Genomic DNA, 22,440 nt, shown 5'->3' with positions numbered 1-22,440 from the left:
GAATAAAAATAACAGCGTCACCTTTTAAGCATAAAGTCAGAAGGATATGAGATTCAGACACATGCTAGGTGCACATTGGACCAGGGTTCAAATTTAACTCTTACATTAAATTACACATTCGTTTGACATTTCTATACTATTTCTTGAGTGACTGAAGTAAATATTAGAGGAACAGATGTTGGAAATGACTGCTTTCTGGCCAAGGGTGTTATCAACGCTGAGAGGTTGCAGTTGAATAATAAAAATAATTCTTTATATTTTTATTGTGCTTGTCTCACTAATCAAAGTTCTTCTACACAGTGAGTTGGGAGCCACTTCAACCACCACTAATATGCAGCATCCACCTGATGATGTGATGGCAGACATTTTTGTGCCAGTATGCTCACCACACATGAGCTATTAGATGGTGAAGTGGTGAGAGAAACAGTTAGCTAATGAGAGACAGGGGACGATTAGGGGGGCACAATGACAAGGCCTTGGAGGGCAATTTAGCCAAAACATCTTTATGGAGGACACACAGGGATCTTTAATAACCACAGAGAGTCAGGACTTCAGTTTTACATCTCATCTGAAGATCAGCACCATTTATACAGTACAGTGTCCTCGTCACTGCACTGGGGCATTGGGATCCACATTCAGACCACTGGGTAAGCCCCTACTGGCCTCACCAACACCTCTTCCTGCAGACACCTAAGCTTTTCCTAGATGGTCTCCAATCCAAGTACTGGCCAGGCCTGAATATACTTAGGTTGAGGTAGAAGACCTGATCTGAAGTGCATGTGGTGTGTCTGCTGGCTACAGAAGAGCAGGGGCGGCAGAAGTAAGACCCCCTTGGTTTGGAACTGGCATGAAACCAAATGTTATACGAGCCTTCATATGTCTCTGAGACATCTGTACATTTGTTAGTGTTGGTGACAGCGAGTCCCAGTGTGGGACACTGAGAAGTGACAGGCTGGAGGGGTCACTGTTATGTACTTAAGTGGAATGAGTCTGAGGTGGGCTATTACAGAGGGACTGGCATCAGGGCATCACTTATACCCAATTGTGTGACTCGGATCTGTGTGTGTTAATCGTAGGGTGCAGGAGTAGACGAGCCTGTTCAACAGACTTGATTAAGTCTCACAAATCCTGAGATAAAACGACTTGAATAACCAAGAAAATCTAAAAAACTGTGAAGGAGCCGAGAGCAGCGAGCGCCTGCTGTGTGTTACGTGTGTGTGTGTGTGTGTGTGTGTGTGTGTGTGTGTGTCTGTGTGTGTGTGAGTCTGTCTGTCTGTCTGTCTGTTTGTCTGTCTGTCTGTTATCAGTTTTTCAGATGTTTTCATATTTCTACTATCCTTGTGTTTATTAATGTATCATATTATTCTGTTTATTAAACTGATTGGGCTTCAGTTGGGGTCTTTACTGAATAATCTGATAAATTACTGGCATAGACAAAGAAAAACACAAACATTCATTATTGATAAGCAAGAGACGAGAACTTATTATGGGATGGATAATTTATTTAATAAAGAGGACTAATGTGGAGTCTGATGTGCACTTCAGTGTGTAATAAGTGAATAAGAAATACTGACGTGAATGACACTTTAGCAGACCCCCTGTGACAGGTCATCTCTTCTCTCACTTGGTGGTCTTCACTCTCTGAGCTCCTGTCTCACATTAACTGTTCACCTTCAGTGTCTCCTCAGATGTTCTCTCTGTCAGCTCTCAGCTTTCTCTTTAAATCTCCTCCTCCTCCTCCTCCTCACTGAGCTCAGACAAACTTTCACTTTCGTTTCTTCACAAGTCACTTCCTTGTTCCTCTGACTGATTCTCTCTGCCTGCCTCTCCTCAGACTGACGATGGCTGAAGCCCAGCTGTTTGTATCACAGGACGAGTTCACCTGCTCGTTGTGTCTGGACACCCTGACTGACCCTGTCACCATCCTCTGTGGTCACAGTTTCTGTCTGAAGTGCCTCACGGACTGCTGGGATCAGAGCCAAGTGTGCAGCTGTCCTCAGTGCAGACACACCTTCACCACAAGGCCTGAGCTGAACAGAAGCACACTGCTGAATGAAGTCATCAAGAAATTTAAGAGACCAAGACTCAGTTCTCCTCCGCCTCAGAGTTATGCCATCTTTGAAGATGTGGAGTGTGACTTCTGTACTGGTGAGAAGTTCAGAGCGGTGAAGTCCTGTCTCACCTGCCCGGCCTCCTACTGTCAGACTCACTTGCAGCCTCACTATGAAGTAGCGACCCTGAAGCATCACAAGCTGGTTGATCCTGATAGAAATCTGAAGGAGAAACTCTGTGAGAAACATCAGAAAAGTCTTGAGATGTTTTGCAAAACTGATCAGATGTGTATTTGCATGATGTGTGGAATGACTGAACATAACGGTCATAAAATGGTCGAGCTGGAGATGGAAAGAGAAGAAAAGCAGGTGAGTGAAGTTTACTGTTTAATGGAAACTGTTTGAAAAACTTTGAGTTAAAGAATTTGTACATTTAATGTGACAGAGAAATCTCTTCATCTCCAGTAAAACTCGATTATCTGTCACTTGATTAACTGTCAGGACTAAATAACAAAAACCCCACCTTGTGCACGCCAGCGTCTCCTGATTACTACTGCGAGTTCTGCACATTGGAACAACAGAAATCCCAGTGTCCGTTACGTACCTTCAGCTGTAATGGTGGTTTGTAGCTTTTCTCTTTTGTTATAATTAAACTAAATGACTATTCATTGTTATGGCCTATCAACATATGTGTGTGGTGTTTGAACTTATTAAACGTTTACTAAACAGTAACAGCTCTTCAAGTATTGCGTCAATGACGGAGTAGGAAGGCCAACAGTGAATGATAGAAAGCGGGATGCTGAAATAATTGAAAAATGTGATGAAAATGGAAACAGTGACGGTAACGTTATTCTGTATTAATGTTAATGGTCTTCTGCATTGTCATTTTCTTTATATATTCTGTTATATCAGGTGTGTTAATATATTGTGGTGTGCAGGCAGCTTGTGATGCTCTGTATGGGGGCAGAAAGGGCGGAAAGGGCAGAAAGGTGTAAGTGATGGGACTGGCTGAGGGGCTTCTGTTCTGTGAGGGGCGGACAGGAGAAGTGAGGAGAGAAGTGAAGGTGTGGAGCAGGGAGTCAGGAGACAATAAGCAGGAGTGTTTGTGGTATCAGAAAGACACAACGAGAGTGGCAGGAGATCAACTGATCGGTAGGGAAAGCTTTCTGTGATTGTTGAGGAGGTGAACTCTGTAACCAAATAACGGAGTGTAAGACAGGACACCGCTTGTGAGGGAACGAAGACTCCACGTAAAACATAGAAAACTCCAGGACCTCTGAGTTGTATTTGCTTATTACACTAGTCATTACAATATTATATAAATTAATTCATTTTGTTAATTTAGTTTTTTATGACTGTTCACTACACTAATCTACTGTATGTCATTTCTAAATTAGCTGCTCTGTTATCCGTCTTTTCTCTTATCTGTCACAGCCTCGGTCCTGAACCCTGACTGATAATCGAGGTTTTACTGGACCTTATAAACCTGATGTTTCAAGTTCAGAGCATTGGCTGCTGGAGTCCATCCTGGTGAGACTGGTGCAAGTCATGAAACAGCTCAGGATGAGATCCCCAAGATGGCCCACAAACAACTGAGTTCTCTCAAAGCGTCACCTCTACCTGAGTGACCATAAACCAAGTCAGGAGTTCACCTGCTCAGAGTGTGAGAACTTCTGACTGGGACTCGTCTGTTAAGATAAAGTCAGGGGGTGAATTCTGGGAGTTGACATCACCATAACTGTGTGAAGGAGAAGGCTGTAGCTGTTGTGAGGGTCATTTCATTAATTCAGTAAGAAAACTAAAGTGGACTTGAATCAGTTCAGAGCAGCGTCTCACACACACAGAGGAGCTGTAAGGGAGTGCAGGCAACCTGTGAGGAAAACCAAACTGCCATCTCAGTGCTGACTCTGGAAACTTAATAAGTAACTAAGAACTGAAGCACAACTGAGATGAGAACATTTAAAAGCTGCTGCTGAATGAATGATGTTTAATGGGAAATTATTTGCTTAAAAATTATGAGAAATAAAATCACAAGTTCTGTGCCTTTCCTATAAGTGCATTAGAAAGAACCAACTAAAGTAACACAGATACTTCCAGTTGAGCGAACGCTGGTGTGACTGGTCGCCGCTGCTCTCTGGTAACTTTTTAACTTTTTATCTTCTGTAACTTTTTTACTATTAACTTACAATCTAATGGACTAAGCAGCTGTTTTCATTTTCTTTCGTGCAGATTTATTCATTTAGTTTTATTTTTCAATCATTTAAAGCTAGACTGATTTCTATCTCGACTGCTGATTTGGCTGTATGGACTATTCTTAGGCTTATCCCCGCTTTGAAACTTACCTGGCTTTGTTCTCTGGACATCCGAGTTGTCTTCATCTTTGCTTTACCTGTGGACCGGTCAGAAGTTTATTTGGTTTGTGTTTGTTTGGTCCCTCCTGTCGCTCACTATCCAACCTGCTTCAGTACTCACCTGTCTGAGCCTCCGCTGACTGGCCTGTATGTCCACCCAGACATCGGATTAAGACCCTTAGATGTCCTAAGCACTCAGTAATTTTAGTGCCCCCTTACACTAGTAATTCAAAATATTAAAACAATAGCAAACTAGAAAATTAAATTTTATTTTATTATAGAAAATTCAAAATTAAAACGAAACATACTTATTGTAAGAAAGAAAATAATATTTACTTTTGTATGCTTTATTTTATTTTTATCTTAAGAATTTTCTCCTACTTTTTTTCCTTGCAAACTCTTTGATTAGATCTTCATAATCAATCTTACGTAACACATCTGCTTCCATACATAATACAGATAACTTTTTTACTAAGAAAGATTTACTTACAAAATTTACACAGAATATTCTTTAAACCTTATATTAAGAATGTGTGTAAAAGATTTGCTAAATAATGAATGCATAACCCATAAATAAATTAAATAATAAAAATGGTAAAAATTCATGACAGTTAAAGTCGTACGGCAATGTAATGCTTAGAGCGGTTATTTGCTTTAATTGTTATAGTACCTAGGGGGTCGTGAAAACTGTCGTATCAAAATGAGACTTGGACCAAAATATTCGTGAAAATCTCTAGTTTTTGATGAAGCAAACCAAATTCCAAAATATCAATTAGCGCAGACTTTGTTTCAGCTTTTTTGAAATTTTTCACATTTCATATTTAAGGATGTTTTAGGTCTCAAAGTGACTAAAAAATGGCTTATATGGCTACAAATATTAATTTTATCTGCCATTATTCTAAGGACTACAAATTATCCAACATCCTGACAAAACCTGTAGAAATTGAATTTAACCCCAAAATTGATTTAAAAATTTATTTTGTGCTGCACTGCTTTTCGATAAAGATCTGATCGCGTTTTTATCATTACTTGAAGAGAAAATGGCATCAGAAATTTTACAAATTTTAATGTTTGGGGTCAATTTTAAAGGTTTTTTTTTAAATGTACGGTTTTCATTTTGACATGAAAACTGTAGATTTACCATTTTGATTATTTAATTTATTTATGGCTTTTGTGTCAATTTAGCAAATCTATTTACACATATTCTTAGTACAAGATTTGAAGAATATTTTGTGAAAATGTGTTAATAAATCTTTATTAGTAAAAAAGTTATAACAATTTTATCCAATAGTAAGCAGCTGTACGATTTTCACTTTTACATAAAGTAAATGAATTTAAAAATATCACAGAACAGAATTAAATAGACTTACCAGAATATTTTTTCCTCAAACTGGGATGATTTTTTGTTTTTTTCTTAAAACAGAAAATAAGGCTTTCTAGGCACTAGAAATTTATTTTAAGTTAAATAACAGATAATTCACGAAACACAACAATTATGTGATAATAATTTTTAATCAACTAATAACTATTATTTAAAAATTTAAAAACATATTGTCAATTAGGCGGCACGGATGCGCAGTGGGTAGCACTGCTGCCTCGCAGTTGGGTGATCTGGGGACCTGGGTTCGCTTCCCGGGTCCTCCCTGTGTGGAGTTTGCATGTTCTCCCCGTGTCTGCGTGGGTTTCCTCCCACATTCCAAAGACATGCAGGTTAGGTGGATTGGCGATTCTAAATTGGTCCTAGTGTGTGCTTGGTGTGTGGGTGTGTTTGTGTATCCTGCGGTGGGTTGGCACCCTGCCCGGGATTGTTTCCTGCCTTGTGCCCTGTGTTGGCTGGGATTGGTTCCAGCAGACCCCCGTGACCCTGTGTTCGGATTCAGCGGGTTGGAAAATGGATGGATGGATGGATATTGTCAATTATTTTCACAATATTTTGACATAACATGGCGTTTAAGGGAATCGCCATAAAACGGGAATTCCCCATCGCAGATGGCACCAGTATGCAGAACGCACTGTGTAAGACGCCATCTACGAACAGTGACGGCATAGGGAGGTACAGGGAGGCATTATTCATTTTTCATTAAATTTTGAAAATGGCTATAAATTTAATTAATTCAGTAATTTATGTGATAAATTCGGCCATGAAAAATGTTTGTGGTACCCCCTTTACCCTTGATGCCCTAAGCCTGTACTTACTTTGGTTATTTGGTTAATCCAGCACTGCACACCCCCAGATTCTTTACCTTCTCACCTTTACTCAACTGATTTGTGCAATTCCTTTATGTCCTTTTTTAATGAATAAATCCAGAAGATTCACCAGTCTCTCTGTACAGATCCTCCAGTACTTAAATTGAATTTCACCCACCAACTCACTCATTTTCCTCTTTTCATCTTCCTACCTTCTCAGAAATCTCAGATCTCGTCTGTAACTCTAAGCCATCCACCTGTCAACTGGACCCCCTCCCTACAGTTCTGGTCAAAGCCTGCCTCCCCTCTATGGTCCCCCTTATCTCTGCTATAATCCACTCTTCTCTCACTACTGGTTCTGTTCCTTCATCTTTTAAAACTGCTGCAATATCCCCAGTACTGATAAAGCCTGGTGCCAGTCTGACTAATTTCAGGAATTTTCGTCTTATTTCTAATCAACCCTTCATTTCCAAAATTCTTGATAAAATAGAGACTATTCAACTTCATTCTCATTTATCTCACAATAATCTGTATGAACAGTTCCAGTCTGGTTTTCGCCCCTCCATAGTACAGAAACAGCAGTTTTCAAACTTACTAACGATCTCCTTATGGCAGCTGATTCTGGTTTAATTCCTATTCTCATCCTCCTTGATTTGAGTGCGGCCTTTGACACTATTTGTCACACGACTCTTCTCAATAGATTATCTTCGATTGGCGTTACCCACACTCCACTAGACTGGTTCAGATCCTACCTCTCAGGCCGCACTCAGTTTGTTCAGCTTAAAACTTTCACATCCCAGCCCACCGCTGTTACTTCAGGTGGGCTCTGTCCTGGGGCCTCTCCTTTTCATTACTTACCTCCTTCCCCTTGGTAATATCTTTCATAAATATAACATTAGCTTCAAGTGTTATGCTGATGACACGCAGCTCTACCTCACTAGCAAACCTACTGCTTCCTTTCCACCCTCCTCACTTACTGATTACATAGCAGACATCAAATCCTGGTTTTCTTCAAATTTTCTTAAATTAAATAACAACACGTGACAAACTGAGGTTCTCCTCTTTGGTACAAAATCAACATTATCCCAAACTGATCACTTATCTTTTGTTATTGATAATTCCTCTGTCTCCCCTTCTCCACAGGTGTCATCCTTGACAGTACTTTATCCTTTCAGTCCCACATCAATAACATCTCCCAGTCTGTGTAACGTTAATCGTATTCGCCCCTCCATCACTCCACACACCACTGCTCTCCTCGTTCATAGCCTTGTCACTTCTCGTCTGGATTATTGCAATTCCCTTTTCTTTGGTCTTTCTCGCAAATCTCTTTATAAGCTTTAACTGGTCCAGAATTCAGCTGCCCTCATCATTAGTAGAACCCCCTCTAGTCACCATATCACTCCCGCCTTGTAGAAGCTTCACTGGCTTCCAGAAGTTCAGAATTCAATTCAAAATTCTCCAACTAACTTTTAAGGCTCTCCACAACCTCACCCCTCCATATCTGCCTGACCTCCTCCATGTTGCCATTCCCTCCCGTACCCTTAGATCCTCTTCCTCCATCCACTTGACTGTCCCCTTCGTCCGTCTTACCACCATGGGGGGCACAGCATTCAGTTACTCTGGAACTCACTACCACCTGAGCTTAGAAATATTGAATCATTCTGACTTTACAAATCTAAACTTAAAACTCATTTGTTTAAGACGGCTTGTTCTCTTTGATTACAATTACTCTGTCTGACTTTAACTTTTGTATTTTACTTTTGTTTATAATCTGTGTTTTGTCCATTGTTCAGTGTCCTTGAGTGTTTAGAAAGACGCCTACAAATAAATAAAATGTATTATTATTATTATTATTATTATTATTATTATTGTTATTTATGTTTGATGTTGTCTGTTGATGTCGTCTGTTTGTATACACTTGAATATGTACATCTTCAGTTGTCCTTATATTATAAATACATTTTATTTTCGACTGTGACTTGTCCCTGGTGGAGTTTGCATGTTCTCATTGTCTTCATGTTGGTTTCCTCCTACAATCGAAAGACATGCAGTTTAGGTGGACTGGGGCTTTGGCACATTAGCTCTATTGTGCGTGTATTCAACCTTGATTTTCTTCTTTTTCTTCTCTTCTTAGGGAATCAGGAGTAGGGGGCTCTCAAAAACATGGCCTGTTAAAGCCCACTGAGACACTCCTTGGGAGATTTGTGGATATTCAAGAAAAGAGAAATTGTGTTCTTTCCAGTGTGAGGTGCGCAGAGTGAAGAGTAAAGCAGACAGGCCTGTTCCTTGTGCTGCTCCAGTGTTGCTCACACAGTCCTTGAGTCTGCCTGACAGATAGTCCATCATCAGGACACCACAGGCTCACCCACCTGCACATCTCTGAGCTGACCCCTTAACAGGGATGGCTGGGTGGTCTTGAAGGCTCTGGAGAAACCAAAACACATAAACGTAATAAACATCTCTCTATTATAAGAGACGAGATGTGATCTTTCTGATGAAACTTTTTGAAAGTCCAGAGAGACAGGTTCAAGATCCACGAGATGGAGACTTTGGTCATTTCGAAAGTCTACAAAAAATGATAGTAAAGATTGCATTCGCACAAACAAACTGAAATTATTACTCAGTGAAATAACAGAACAGCGAAAACAGATTGAATATACTGTTCATATTTAAACTTTAAGTCAGAGACTTGTAGATCGTCTAATTCGTGTTACCATCACAGTAAAGTAGTGTTTCTTCCCAATGAAGAGGCCTCTAAGTGTGACTTAAAAGATTTGTGGTTTGGTGAAAGTGAAATCCACGTACGCAGTCACGCTTGGGTCACAGAGTGGCACAGATACACAGGAAATTTTAGAGACAAACGTTATTTAGACACTTCAAACAAACATAAGTCTCTTTCAGGAGTGAATCGAGCTCCGTGTGTAGTCAGAGGGGACAGTTCTGTCTCTCAATTAGAAGAATAGAAAATCTTCCTGTCCATAAGGGTGCGCCTCGGGAGCGGGACCACCACAGGAGCAGAGGATGTCTGGGGGAGAAGAGAGACAAGGCAGTGAGACAAAAGGACAGGTGTTGTACAGGCTTTTAAATGTTTGAAGTGCCACACGAACTAAACCTGCGGGTGGGTGGGTGAAGTGAGCAGGGGGCGGAGCTCACTATTTTAATTAAAAATAATAATCCGTCACCTAAACAAAACAGCTGAGGTAAGTAACATATAAAAATATCATTTCTGAGTTTTAGAATTCCTTTAAGTTGCCTTCTTCCTGAATTCAACAGAATCGTTTGTGTATTTCGGTATCTTACTTCCATCCATCCATTTTCCAACCCGCTGAATCCGAACACAGGGTCACGGGGGTCTGCTGGAGCCAGTCCCAGCCAACACAGGGCACAAGGCAGGGAACCAATCCCGGGCAGGGTGCCAACCCACCGCAGGACACACACAAACACACCAAGCACACACTAGGGCCAATTTAGAATCACCAATCCACCTAACCTGCATGTCTTTGGACCGTGGGAGGAAACCGGAGCGTCCGGAGGAAACCCACACAGACACGGGGAGAACATGCAAACTCCACGCAGGGAGGACCCGAGAAGCGAACCTTTACAGTCCAGTTTGTTTTATTATTTTTAGTGTTGTGTGAACTTCACATTTCCCAGTTTGTCGATGTGATGTCTTCTAAACGTCAAGAATTAACTCACACACCAGTGTGCCTTCAAACTGTCTTCTGTATTTGATGCACTCTTCAAGCCCAAACTCAATCTTACATCAATTAAATTAAACCTTTCTTTTCATCTTTATTGTCATTCCTGTTTGTTAAATTAAATCTAAGTTGTGTCATGAAATGTCAAACAAATGTGTTGTGAAAATATCAGGAGTCAGAAAGAGAAGAAGAAATCACAAAGTGAACGTGAATTCTGTTCTGACCACGCGTGTCCTCTTGTGTGTCCAAACAGAAACAGCTGGGGGCGACACTGAGTGACATCAAGAGGGGACTTGAGGAGAGAGAGAAGACACTGAAGGAGATGAGGAGGGCAATGGACAAGATGAAGGTGAGTAGAATAGGAAGACAACACTTCATATTAAAGAGAGGAGAAATAAATGAGAACTTGAAGAGCAGCAGAGCTTCACTGGTGATGATGAGTAAGGACACGAGAAGGGAGAGTTAGAGAAGACGTTGTGTGGTGTCCTTCATGGCCTTTCAATGTTGACAGAATCCCAGGTGTTACTCAGTGGAGACTCAGACAGCATCACCATAAAGTCCTCTGATAATCCATCAGCTGCTTAAAGGAAACTTAACTCTACTGACAGAAACTCACACTGAAGGTCGATGCTAATGTTCTGAATTAGATCAGCGGGCACAACGTCCATTAATGGTCTAAGTTGTTTTTATTTTAAAAATAGCATTGCATACAATCAAGTTCAACTTATACAACAAATGACTTTCCAAGTCAAAATAAAAAATAAAAATCAGAAAGTTAAAGCAGAAATGTAAACAAATAAAAAAATGCAAAAAATAAAAAACTACCAAACAGAGCCGAGAGCTGGGACGAAATCCATAATAATTTAGAAAAATAAATAAGTATATACATATATACATACATAAATATATAAATAAATAAAAAGGCAAAATTTCCTTTTCCCTGCTATGGATGTTTATTTTAAAGTTTTATTTCTTAGATCTTGACATATTTTATAAAGGTTTTGAACCGATCTTCTAAGTGAGAATTTGTTTTTCTTAAATGTCAAACATCAGTGACCCAGTGACTTATCACAGGTGGCCTGGGGGTCTTCAAGTTCAGCAGGACAAGTCCACGACCTCACAATGTGGTAAAGGCAGATACAGTCAATGTGTCCTCCTCCACTTTAGGCCCCTCTGGTAGCCCACCAATCACAGCTGTTAGTGATTTAGGAGTGATTGAGACCCCACGGCTGTCTGATAAAATATTCAAACATTTTAGCCCTATATGATGGTACTTTGTTGTCCTCCCAAAACATGTGGCCCAGTGAGGCTGGAGCTCGATTGCCACACTCGCAAGTTGGATTCTTTCCAATTTTAAATGAGATAAATTTGATCAATGAAAAAGTTGAAGTCAAATGGTTGAAAACGTCGCACATATGGAGCTGTAGTGTATTCTATGCATGACTGACTTCCACTCCTTTTCTGAGATATTCATTAACCCCTTAACCGCCCTCTGCCGGATATATCCGGCATTGTAGCTTTATTGCTGACGCCCTACTGCCGGAATTATCCGGCACATTTGCCTGTGGTTATGTGAATGCCTGGCGCGTTCTATAACTGACAGTTTGGCGTGGGTATTATTACTACGCTGTATTTCGACAACTCTGCGCTTGTATTGGCCGATCACGTGATGTGATTCGAAAGTGAAAGCTGTGAATATGGCGAAACGTAAACTGACTTCAAGTGAGGTTTTGCAGGCAATTTTGGACAATAATTCTGATCATGATTGTAGCAGTTCTGAAGAAGATTTTAGCGACAATGATGATCAGCAACGTGCGCTGCATGATACTGTGAATGACGACGCATCGGATGACGGCGATGAGTGGGTGTATCCCCAGCATCTCAACTGGACTGCTGCCCGAGGTGAACTACCTTTTCTGCATCCGTTTGAGGCAACGTGTGGCTTTACTGTTGATGTAAACAATTACACTGCTGAGCAGTTTTATGAGCTGTTTGTGTCACCTGATTTGATCAGACATTTTGCTCATCAGACAAATCTGTATGCAGCACAGTTTATTGAGAAAAATCCCAATTTACCTCCACATTCCCGTGTTCGTGCTTGGGTAGACACTGATGAAAACGAAATGAAAAAATTCATTGGGATTTTGATGTTGATGGGAATAATCAGAAAACCAGATATTGAGATATACTGGTCTACAGATCCTATGTATGCAACACCTATTTTTGCAGTTATCATGACACGTAACCGATTCTCTTTGCTGCTGAAATTCTTTCATTTGAATGACAACAGAAATGAGCCAGATAAGAAAGATCCAAACCGCGACCGCTTGTTCAAGCTACGTCCTTTGATTGATCATTTATTTGAAGCATTTCAGTTGCCCTACATGCCAGGACCGTCAGTTACAGTTGATGAAAGTTTATTGTTGTGGAAGCCTGAGAAAAGGTACATTTTGTGTTTTATTATGTGTTTGCCCATTTCTAGAACTTGCACAACATTTAGTGGTCAATACTGCTTGAATAAATGTAAAAAATGTAAAAAAAATGTAAAAAAGTAAAAAAATGAAAATTGTTCAGATTTCGCCTGGCGTGGGGAATATTTAGGGAGTTGGCAGTTAAAGGGTTAAAAGGTCCTTTTCCCACCATATCCTAGGACCCTTAAAGAGGAGATTCTTTGAAATGTTATAATATGTTGCTGAGATGCTGTGTGACTCCTCAGGACTGATTAGGATTTCTTCTGGAAACGAAATGGGTTGGAGGTGTGGAAAATTGCGTAAGTTTTTTGGGTACATTTTTGTTGTCTGTAGCTTCTGTAAACTTTGCTAATAATAATGGAGCTAACTTAGTTTAAAATGTCATTATGAAATTCCAATGGTTGCCATCAGGGCCTGTTGTTTTCCCACTTTGGAGTGCGTTTACAGCATCCAGATGTTCTGAGAGTTTCAGAGCTTTGTCCAGATCCTCTTCACTAAGAGTGTCCAGTGGTTGAATTTGCATTACATCAAAAACTCCTCAGGTTGTGTCTCGTCTTCTTTTAACTGAGTAGAATATAAAGACTTATAGTACTTGCTAAATGTGTGACTTATATTTCTAGGCTTCATTACTTTATCTACATTTGCGCTGGTAATTTCTGTTATGGCGTTGCAAACTTCCTACTTGGTCATTGCTGAGATAAGATCTTATTAGCCTTCTCTCCATGTTCACCGTAATGATGTCGTGATGTAAAGATGAGTTGTTCAGGTTTTTTTGTTATCAATAGGTTACATTCTGATTGGAGAGCCTGTCTTTTCCTGTATAATACCTCATTTGGAGTGATGGGATATTCTTGATTTATTCTGTAAATCGTAATGGTCTTCTCTTGCTCATTCTGGTATTTCTCAGTTTTATTAGACTCCACAACTTAAGGATCTCCACTGTTTGACTGAGTGCAGACTTTACATAACGTACACCTCCAAATGTTTTACTTCAGCTTTCATATTTTATCACAAAGGACAGTAAGGTTGTCCAGTGGTGGCATCTGATGAATCTCAGGTCCACTTTCCTCCATTCACTTTCAATGTGGATTTTACCCCTTCTTCCAGTATCTCAGTGGGTTTCTTCCAGTTATTCCATATCTTCCACCACATCCTCACATTTCAGTTTGGTTAATTGGCAGAAGCCCCAAATTGGCTTCCTTTGTGATCACTAGTGTACCTCTGACCCTGTAATGATCTGGCAGACTGTCTATGGTAGCATGCTGTTTGATTCCCAGTTCTGCCAGGATTCATTTATGAGAAAGTTCTAATCCAGCAGAGACATAACTCCTTAAACACATTTCTGTACCCAGACAGACCAAACTTTTCAAACCTAATTTATTTAACACAGACTGACATTAAACAGACCAACACCATCGAGTGTACTAAAGTACTAAACACAGCCAGTCCAGACCAGTGGGGTGTGTCTTTAGTTCAAAGAAAGAAGGCGGAGAACAATCTGTCACTCAACACTGTGTAGTCCAATCCAGACACAGAGGTGACAGCTGAAGAAGTAGAAGTGAAGGAGAGCCAACCTCACAGACTGACCTTCGGTTTATGTTTCTAAACTTGTCTGCTTTTGTTGTTTCCTCCAAGAATTCCTGCTAATTACTGACGCATAAAATCCCCTCTCTACACCTATGCTAACTGGGACATTTTCAGCCAGGATTCCTTCCACTAGATGTTGTTCAAAGTCTTGTTTCATGTCTTTTTGTTTGATTATTTATGTTAATGTTGATTTGGATGAGTATCTGCTTTATTCTTTGTATTAGATTTGGTCTATAAGCTGACTTTGTTATGTTCCATGTGGTTTGTGTGTGGCTCTCCAAGAGATGGACCATCTGCCAGTCACCACCAGGAGCTTCCCTTCCGCAATATAAACCCTGAGGGTTTCCCACAGTTTCATTGTGAATGTGCTCTGTGAGTTTGATGAGTTCTTGTGTTCTTTTAGCTGTGCCTTATGCTTTTGTGATTTTCTGGATTTGTAAGGCTGTGCTTTGTTTTTCAAAAAACTTGTTAGGCTCAAAAGAGTATCTGTGTATTTGGAATACAACTTTATGAAGAATAAATCATTTAATTATATTAAGATTCTATGAGGACCATTTTCTATCTATCTATCTATCTATCTATCTATCTATCTATCTATCTATCTATCTATCTATCTATCTATCTATCTATCTATCTATCTATCTATCTATCTATCTATCTATCTATCTATCTATCTATCTATCTATCTATCTATCTATCTATCTATCTATCTATCTATCTATCTATCTATCTATCTATCTATCTATCTATCTATCTATCTAGGCTGAACTTCTGATCACTTTGTCACTACTGCACCTCAGCTTTGTACCTAAGTCTTTAAATTGTTCTGCAGTACAATTGATCTGATCCATCCTCTTATAATTGTTAATTTAGAACTGGACGCATGTGACAATGACAACTGTCTCCTTCAATCCCTGTTCTGGCCAGGATCCTATCCACCCAACCAGGGAGGTTTTCCACATATGCACCAAAAGGCAAAACACCATATGAGACTCTTTGTAATTGGAGTAAAGTTTCACCTAAGTTCCCTAATAATAAATGTCATATTATCATTTCTTCCTCATTCTAGTGGCTGGTTAGGAGTTGATCTTTTACATGTACTTGCCACATACAACAACCCACCAGGTGTCATCATACAAGTATGAGTCATAGTTACAATAGCAAATTCATTAGTAATAATGCAAAGTTCCTAAATGAAGTAGAAATACATCAGACATAGAAATAAATACACAACTCTGAGCTTTACAATGAAAAAGAGATAGAAGAAGGTAAATATACATAGAGTTCATGAAATTAAAGGAAATCTGAAGCCCCTTGTCCAACACCTAGACCCTCTTGTTTAATATCTCCATCTCACAGGTCTGACATTGTGACGTCTGACACTCCAAACTAGAATACAACTAATTTACACAAGTCTCTGGTCCAGAAATACTTTTATTTTAACACAATTACCTTCCCATTTTTTTAAAGGCAGACTTTTATACAAAATATCACATCACATGGAGTCCTCACAAGACAGTAGAGGTGTCCCCAGCAGCTCCTGCCAATGGCTCTCAAGATCTTTCACAAGGAAGCCTTTCATGACTGTGTGTCTCATAAAGTCCTTCAGTTTCCTTAATAGAAGCATCAGCAGAGTGATGATGTTACTCAGCATAATGGAGGGAACATATTGGCTGGGTGGCAGTCTGCAACTGACCTTCCTTCTGCAAATAAAGTACCACCAGTCACTCCAGCCAATTCAAACTGTCCATCATAACATCAAAATAACAACAAATATACCTCATGATTGGTTATTCTTATCAGGTGACTCAATTCTAAATCTTTATCCTACTTATTCAGATGTCTGTGGTAAGAGAGGTGGAAGAAAATGAGAAGAGCTTCACTGCTCTGATACGGTGCATTGAGGAAGCCCACAGGAAACTGACTGAGAGGATCAGAGAACAAGAAAAGAGAGAAATGGAGAAGGCTGAAGGAGTCATGATTCAACTGGAGAAGGAGATTGAGGAGCTGAAGAGGAGAGAAGCTGAGCTGAAGGAGCTTTCAGAGACCAAGGACCATCTCCACTTCCTGCAGGTGAGAGTGACACTTCACAGAGAGTCTGATCAGACTGGGGTGTGTGGGATGTGAGAACATTTAGAGAGAAATTTAAAAGATCTGAGGAATTTGTACAACATGACAAGAACAGGCCATTGAACCCAACACAGATAGTCTTTTCATATTTCATTAACATTTCAAATATTCTTTTTACAAATATCTCTAAACTAGGGGGCTCTGCCCCCTGCTCGCTTCGCTCACCAACCCCTGGCGTTGGGACATAACAAAGAGTGAGATGTATGAATTAGATATAGAATAGTGTGCAGCTTTGGATGATGCGCATAGAAATAACAAATAGAGTGTTTGGCATATATTAATGTTTTATTGGAATATTTCTTTGTATACAACATTAGTAGTAAAGATGGTGTCTTGTCCTTGAATGAGTCTTCCTTGGCATGGATCATTTATAATTTTAACTCTAACGTCAGATGAACGTCGAACACGTGAGAAGGCAACATAAAGTTGTCCATGTCCAAAAACGGGTTCAGAGAGGTAGATGCCAACCTTGTCCATGGTTTGTCCTTGTGATTTGTTGATGGTCATGGCAAATGCAGGTTTAATGGGGAACTGTCGCCGTTTCAATGTAAAAGGTAATTCTAGGTCAGAACTTGTAAGGTCAATTCTAGGAATGAGAACAGTATTGTTAGCATGTGATCCTGTAAGAACTGTTGCTTGAATAACATTTTGTGTCATGGTGTTGACGACTAACCGTGTGCCATTGCATAAACCCTGTTTTGTGTTAAGGTTTCTTAATAGCATGATTATTGTTCCGTTTTTAAGGGTAAGGTTGTGTTGTGATAATCCGGCTGGGTTAATAGTGTTCAAATATTCTAAGGGGAAATTTATATGTTCATTGTCGTCATCAGAGTCAACTTTGTCAGAGCTTAGAAAGAGCCGTGTCTCTCCAGGAAGTAATGAAATGACCTGGTTATTAATGTGATTAACATTAATATTTTTTGGACATAATATAGCGCGTTGTGTTAAAAGGGGTATTTGGTCTAATGTGATTGCTGTTCCAAATATCTCTTTTACTAAGTCGTCGGAGATAAAGGATTGTGGAATTGAAATAATATCTGGGTGAAGTCCATCTGTATTTGTGAGTGTACCATTTCCCAGTTGTATTAGCCAACTGTTATATTCTGGATCTGGACATCGCATGTTTTGTACTAACTGTATTGTTTTAAAGCAATGCCAATTGTCAGCATATTTTAAGGTGGACTGAACAATAGCTGAGCGCATGGCATGTGGAACAATAGCCAAGCATTGTCTAAAATCTCCTCCTAATAAAAGAACTTTTCCTCCAAAGGGAATATTATTATTCATCAACGTTTGTAGAAGTTTATCAATGGTGTTGAGTAAGTGACTGGATGCCATTGTACATTCATCAATAATTATCAGTTTTGCAAGACGGATGTCTCGGGCATTGCTACTGTGAATGTTCATAGTGGATACTGATGTCTCTGTGATTGGGACCGGTATTTTGAATATTGAGTGACATGTACGACCATTTATTAACAGATTTGCTGCCACTCCGGTTGTAGCAGATGCGATAATCATCTGTTGTCTTGCAGCAAAGAAATGTATAAGTGTTTCATAAAGGTATGTTTTTCCGCTTCCTCCAGGGCCGTCAAGAAAGAAGCATTTGGGTATAGGGCTGTTGTCCTCCGTGGCATGAATAATTTTGTGAAAAGCATCAGATTGTAATTCATTTAAAGAGGAAAGCATAGTTTGTGCAATTCGTTCTTCTTGTTGTAGATCAATAGTTGTGGAATTTATATCCGGTAAGGAATCTGGAACATTTGGTAAATGGAAGTTATCCAATGTATACCCAAGGAGCATAAGAGCCAATCAAATGTCGTTTAGTGCATAGGCTTCACAGTCAATGCAGGAATCATTTGTATCATGAAGCTGGTGGCAAATATCTTCAATCATTCCCATTTTGTTTGTATTCCAGAGGGTCAAAGGATCTGATGGTGATGAGAAGGCACAGATATAAGCAAATAGTTGTCGAACTTGACATGGCATTGAATAGGATATCGCATCGTGTAGAGTTTTTTGCCAAATTGTATCATCTAATAAATATCCTTTGTCATTTACTGCCTGTTGGAATGTCTGACAGAGTTTGATGGTGCAGCCATCTCGGACAGTTCTAATGTCGTGAAATGATGTAGCTCTGGTTTCATGTTGAAGAAGTAATCGAAGGTAAAACCTTTCAGGTTCTTTAATACTGACAGTGTACATTCGTCCTATGACATTATCACCGTGGTGATGTCGTTTTCTCCAGAAATTGCCATTGTCAATCCAAACATAGTGAAGAGGAATTTCCCAATATTTCCAACGGTGAGCGTTGGGATCGTTTTGATTGAGTTTAAACCACGCGGTTAGTTTAGTATCTTTTGTGGCTGCTCTCTTTGCCGCTTGTACCTCATCACCTGCATGAAAACAGACAGTTTGTTCGTGCTCCAAATGAACCGGTAAGCGACATATTGTGTGGCTCTGATGGTGCATAGGAAAGCAAAATATTCTCCAAATGGCCTCTGGAGCACTGACGTACCGTGAATCAACATACATTCGAGTTTCATCGTGATCATTCGTTTCAGATATGGAGACATTAGCACAATCGTGTCCTTTGTATACGTATTTGAATAGATATTTAACGCTTTTTACTGTAGCGCAGATCTCCACATTTATATGGCAGTTGTACCGTAAACATAAATAAGGATTGTATCGTACGACCCAGCTATTGTCAATTGAATGACCTGGACGAATTTGTAATTGAGTTGCCTTTCGTCTTCTATATTTAAGGTATCCATTTATATTACCAAGTGTAACGTCTTGGAAGTCTTTGGGGAAGCCTTTTGAACATTTGCCATTAAGCATACATGGACTGTTTGGATTTGTAGGGCCACATGGTGAATGAATCATATTTTTTATAACAATTTGAAAGAGGCGTGGAGAGGTGTCACGGTCTGGAATTTCAGCTTTGACTATTTTATCGATGTCAGATTCAGTGCGTATTTTGGAATCCTCATCAAGTATTAGTAATATATGGGCGTGTGGTAAACCTCTCTTCTGAAACTCAATAACGTGGATAATGGCTGTGACAGTTCCAAATAGAGATTTTTGTTTGATATCTTGTAGGAGGTTATTCAGTTTAAGTCTAAAGACTCTTGCAACTAAATTAGGACGATGTTCGACTCTCTGCCACGGCTTAAGATTAGTTGTAATTTCTGTCCATTTAGGATTGCAGGTCATAGTGATAAACAGATCCGGTTTTCCAAATTTTCTTACAATAACCATGGCATCTTGGTAATGTTGTTGCATATTGCGTGGGCTGCCTTGAAAGGATGATGGTAGAATAACAGGTTTTCCAGCCGGGTGCTCCATGACGTCAGCATCCCGATTAATGTAGTCCATCAGTGATTTGTATTTATCGGCTCTAAGTGAAGGCTGGTTGTTTTTTATCCACTGCAGATCATTTGATTCCGCTCGAACATAAACGTCAACGATGTATTGTTGAGTCAGCTTTCCTGCATTGAGTAATGGATTAAAGTCGTCCCTTACTGAGAGTCTGTAGGAGAAATATTCTTTCATGGATACACGTGATCGTCTCTGTGCCTGCTGTTTTTTAATTCTTGAAATTGTAGCACTCCATCCTTCCTGTCCAGTTGGAAATAATATGGGGTATGTTAAAGTATCAAGAAGCGGAAAGCAAATGTCTATGCGTTGGAATGTAGGTGTGTTGTTTTTATCAGGACGTAAATGTAGAACAATATCTCTGTGAAACGGAGGCTCACCATCTTTACTTTGAAAGACAATTGCCACTTCATTAACGACGGGCAGATTGTATCGTCTTGGATCTTGTTCTTTGTCCTTTATCAAGACCAAAGCAATTGTAGTTGCCGCTATACCTTCTGCATTTGCTTTTGTATTTGCCTCCTTTTCAACTTCATGTAGCATTTTTATAGACTTAGCTAATGGGTGATTGTTTATGACATGAGTGACGTTTCTCATTATAAGCTCTGTGCATTGTTTGTTTTCAGGAAGGTTCATGCGTTGATAGATCGCCTCATCCGGATCTAGGATGTAGATTTGTGCATATTTGCGTTGTTGATTTGTTTCAGGGTGCACTGTTCCAATGCGATGCAATATTTGTCCACATATGCGAAAGCAGTATGGGCCATTGCCTTTTGGTGGCCTGATATGTACTCCGGTAGATGCAAAAGCAAATGAACTATTGTAGGATCTAATGCAGTTCATAAAGTTTTTACTTTCAGGCACATCGTTAGTTAGAAGCTTCTTTAGATATTCAGGATAAGAATGTAAAGGAGTCAGTCTAATCTGACCTTTTTGACAACAACGTGTAAATTCATTATTTGTATTGCCAGTTGTTTCTTCTGTGAAGTTAAGTGAATGACAATGATTGCAAATGACATTCATCAATCCCAATGAATTTTCCTCAATAGTGGATTCCTTATTGAAGGCGTTTTCAGCCATTTGGCTTAAGCGTTTAACAGGTGTGTGGCGTTGATGTCCGCGACGGGCATGTTTCGCTTTTTGCGTTTGATTGCCTTTTTGTTGCATGTCCATTATTTGTAACGCGCTATTTTTTTCTTTTTTTTTATTCGCCTCCGCTTTGCGCAAAGTCCGTTTCAGTCTACGCCGTGCATTGTTTGTATCGAGCCTTGTCCGTTTTTGTATGTCGGTCATTTGAGCTTTGTGCTTTTCGTGTCTTGCTTTTTTTTTTCTGTCAGTTCATTTGCGCGTTGTACACATCTCCGTTCATTTATTCTGTCTTTTCGCTCCCTTTTTTGTATGTCTGATACGCGAGCTCCTTCGGTTTGAAATCGTGCTTGTTTCGATGCAGTACTTTGAGACGCGCGCTGTATGCTTCTACGTTCATTGTGTCTGTCCATTTGGGCACGTCTCTGTAACGGTGTCACTTGAGCTTTGCGTTTTTTGATCCGAGACATTTTTTCTCCCGGTGTTTCAGAAGCGCGTTTTATGCACCGCCGTCTATTTTCTTGTTTCTTTCGTGTTCATGTGTTTGTTCCCGTTATCCTTTCCGAATCGTTTTGTACCCGTGACCGTGTATTCATGACTTGTTTCTTTCTCAGCATGCGAAATATGGATAAGTAATAAGGAGGATCGCACTCACTGTTAATATGTATCCTTTTCTGCAGTTGAACGGTTAATAATGCTTTATTGAAAGGACATCCACCTATGCTGACACGTATGCCGACACCTATGCTGCCTAGTGTGAAGGTGTCGACGTTCACTTTAGAATATGTGGCTTTGGGTGTCACTTCTTATGGATGTGTGGGGGGGATTGTTGTTGCGTGAGCGTTTTCTTTCTTTTTGTGTTCCTGTGTCTTGTTTGAATCCCCCTCTTTGTGTGTATCCCGTCCCTTGCTTGTAGGGTCTGTGGGGTGGTTTTGTGTTCTTTTTTTTTGTCTTCCATGGGCTTGTTGAATCCCCCTCTTGGTGTGTGTCCCGTCCCGTCCCATGCCTGTAGGGTGGGGGGGGGGGGGGTGTGGTCGTGCCTTGCTGTTGTGCGCTCGTCTGTTCTTTTTTTTGGGGGTGTTTAGTTTCATGTGCAATGTGTTTCGTGCTTTGCCCGCGTTTGACTACTTTTTTATGTGCCTTTTCCTTTTTTCGGTGCTTGTTGCGCCTCATTTCTGTGACCCCTTTTTGTATGTGCTCACTCCTTTTTTCTGTGGTCTTCTCCGCCTCTCGCGGCCCCTCATCCGCCTTTGTCGCACTCTTTTGTCCGCCTTTCTCCGACTCTCGTGGACTCGCGGCCCCTCATCCGCCTTTGTCGCCCTCTTTTGTCCGCCTTTCTCCGACTCTCGCGGACTCTTTTTGCGCCTGCGCCTCTCGCGGACCCTCATCCGCCTCTCTAGCCCTCTTTTGTCCGCCTTTCTCGGCTCCTCAGCCGACTCTCGCGGACTCTTTTTGCGCCTGCGCAGTACGTCTTTTTCCAGCTACGGCCCATGGCCGG

At 40.2% G+C, this 22,440-nt stretch overlaps 1 protein-coding gene and 1 long non-coding RNA gene across 7 annotated transcripts in view; one reads left to right on the top strand and one right to left on the bottom strand.

Moving 5' to 3' along the window:
• LOC127527858 (uncharacterized) overlaps positions 1-22,440 on the bottom strand; it is a 687,118-nt gene that overhangs the window by 47,006 nt on the left and 617,672 nt on the right. The window lies entirely within an intron of this gene.
• Positions 1-22,440, top strand: part of LOC114643665 (tripartite motif-containing protein 16-like) — a 484,979-nt gene that overhangs the window by 30,682 nt on the left and 431,857 nt on the right. For 3 of the 4 annotated variants that reach the window (XR_007934976.1, XR_007934977.1, XM_051927889.1), the window contains exons 2-3: positions 10,541-10,636; positions 16,185-16,418. The exons of the other annotated variant lie outside the window; for it this stretch is intronic. Coding sequence is in view for 1 of the 3 variants with exons in the window: in XM_051927889.1 (XP_051783849.1) it covers positions 10,541-10,636; positions 16,185-16,418 (330 nt within the window). In the remaining 2 variants the exon portion in view is untranslated. The remainder of the gene's footprint in view (positions 1-10,540; positions 10,637-16,184; positions 16,419-22,440) is intronic. 4 annotated transcript variants of the gene reach the window in all.

The sequence above is a fragment of the Erpetoichthys calabaricus genome, chromosome 5 (genome assembly GCF_900747795.2).
Source record: "Erpetoichthys calabaricus chromosome 5, fErpCal1.3, whole genome shotgun sequence".
NCBI classification, from domain to species: Eukaryota; Metazoa; Chordata; class Cladistia; order Polypteriformes; family Polypteridae; genus Erpetoichthys; species Erpetoichthys calabaricus.
Note: the sequence above shows the minus strand (reverse complement) of the source record. Positions and strands in the feature narration are given on the sequence as shown.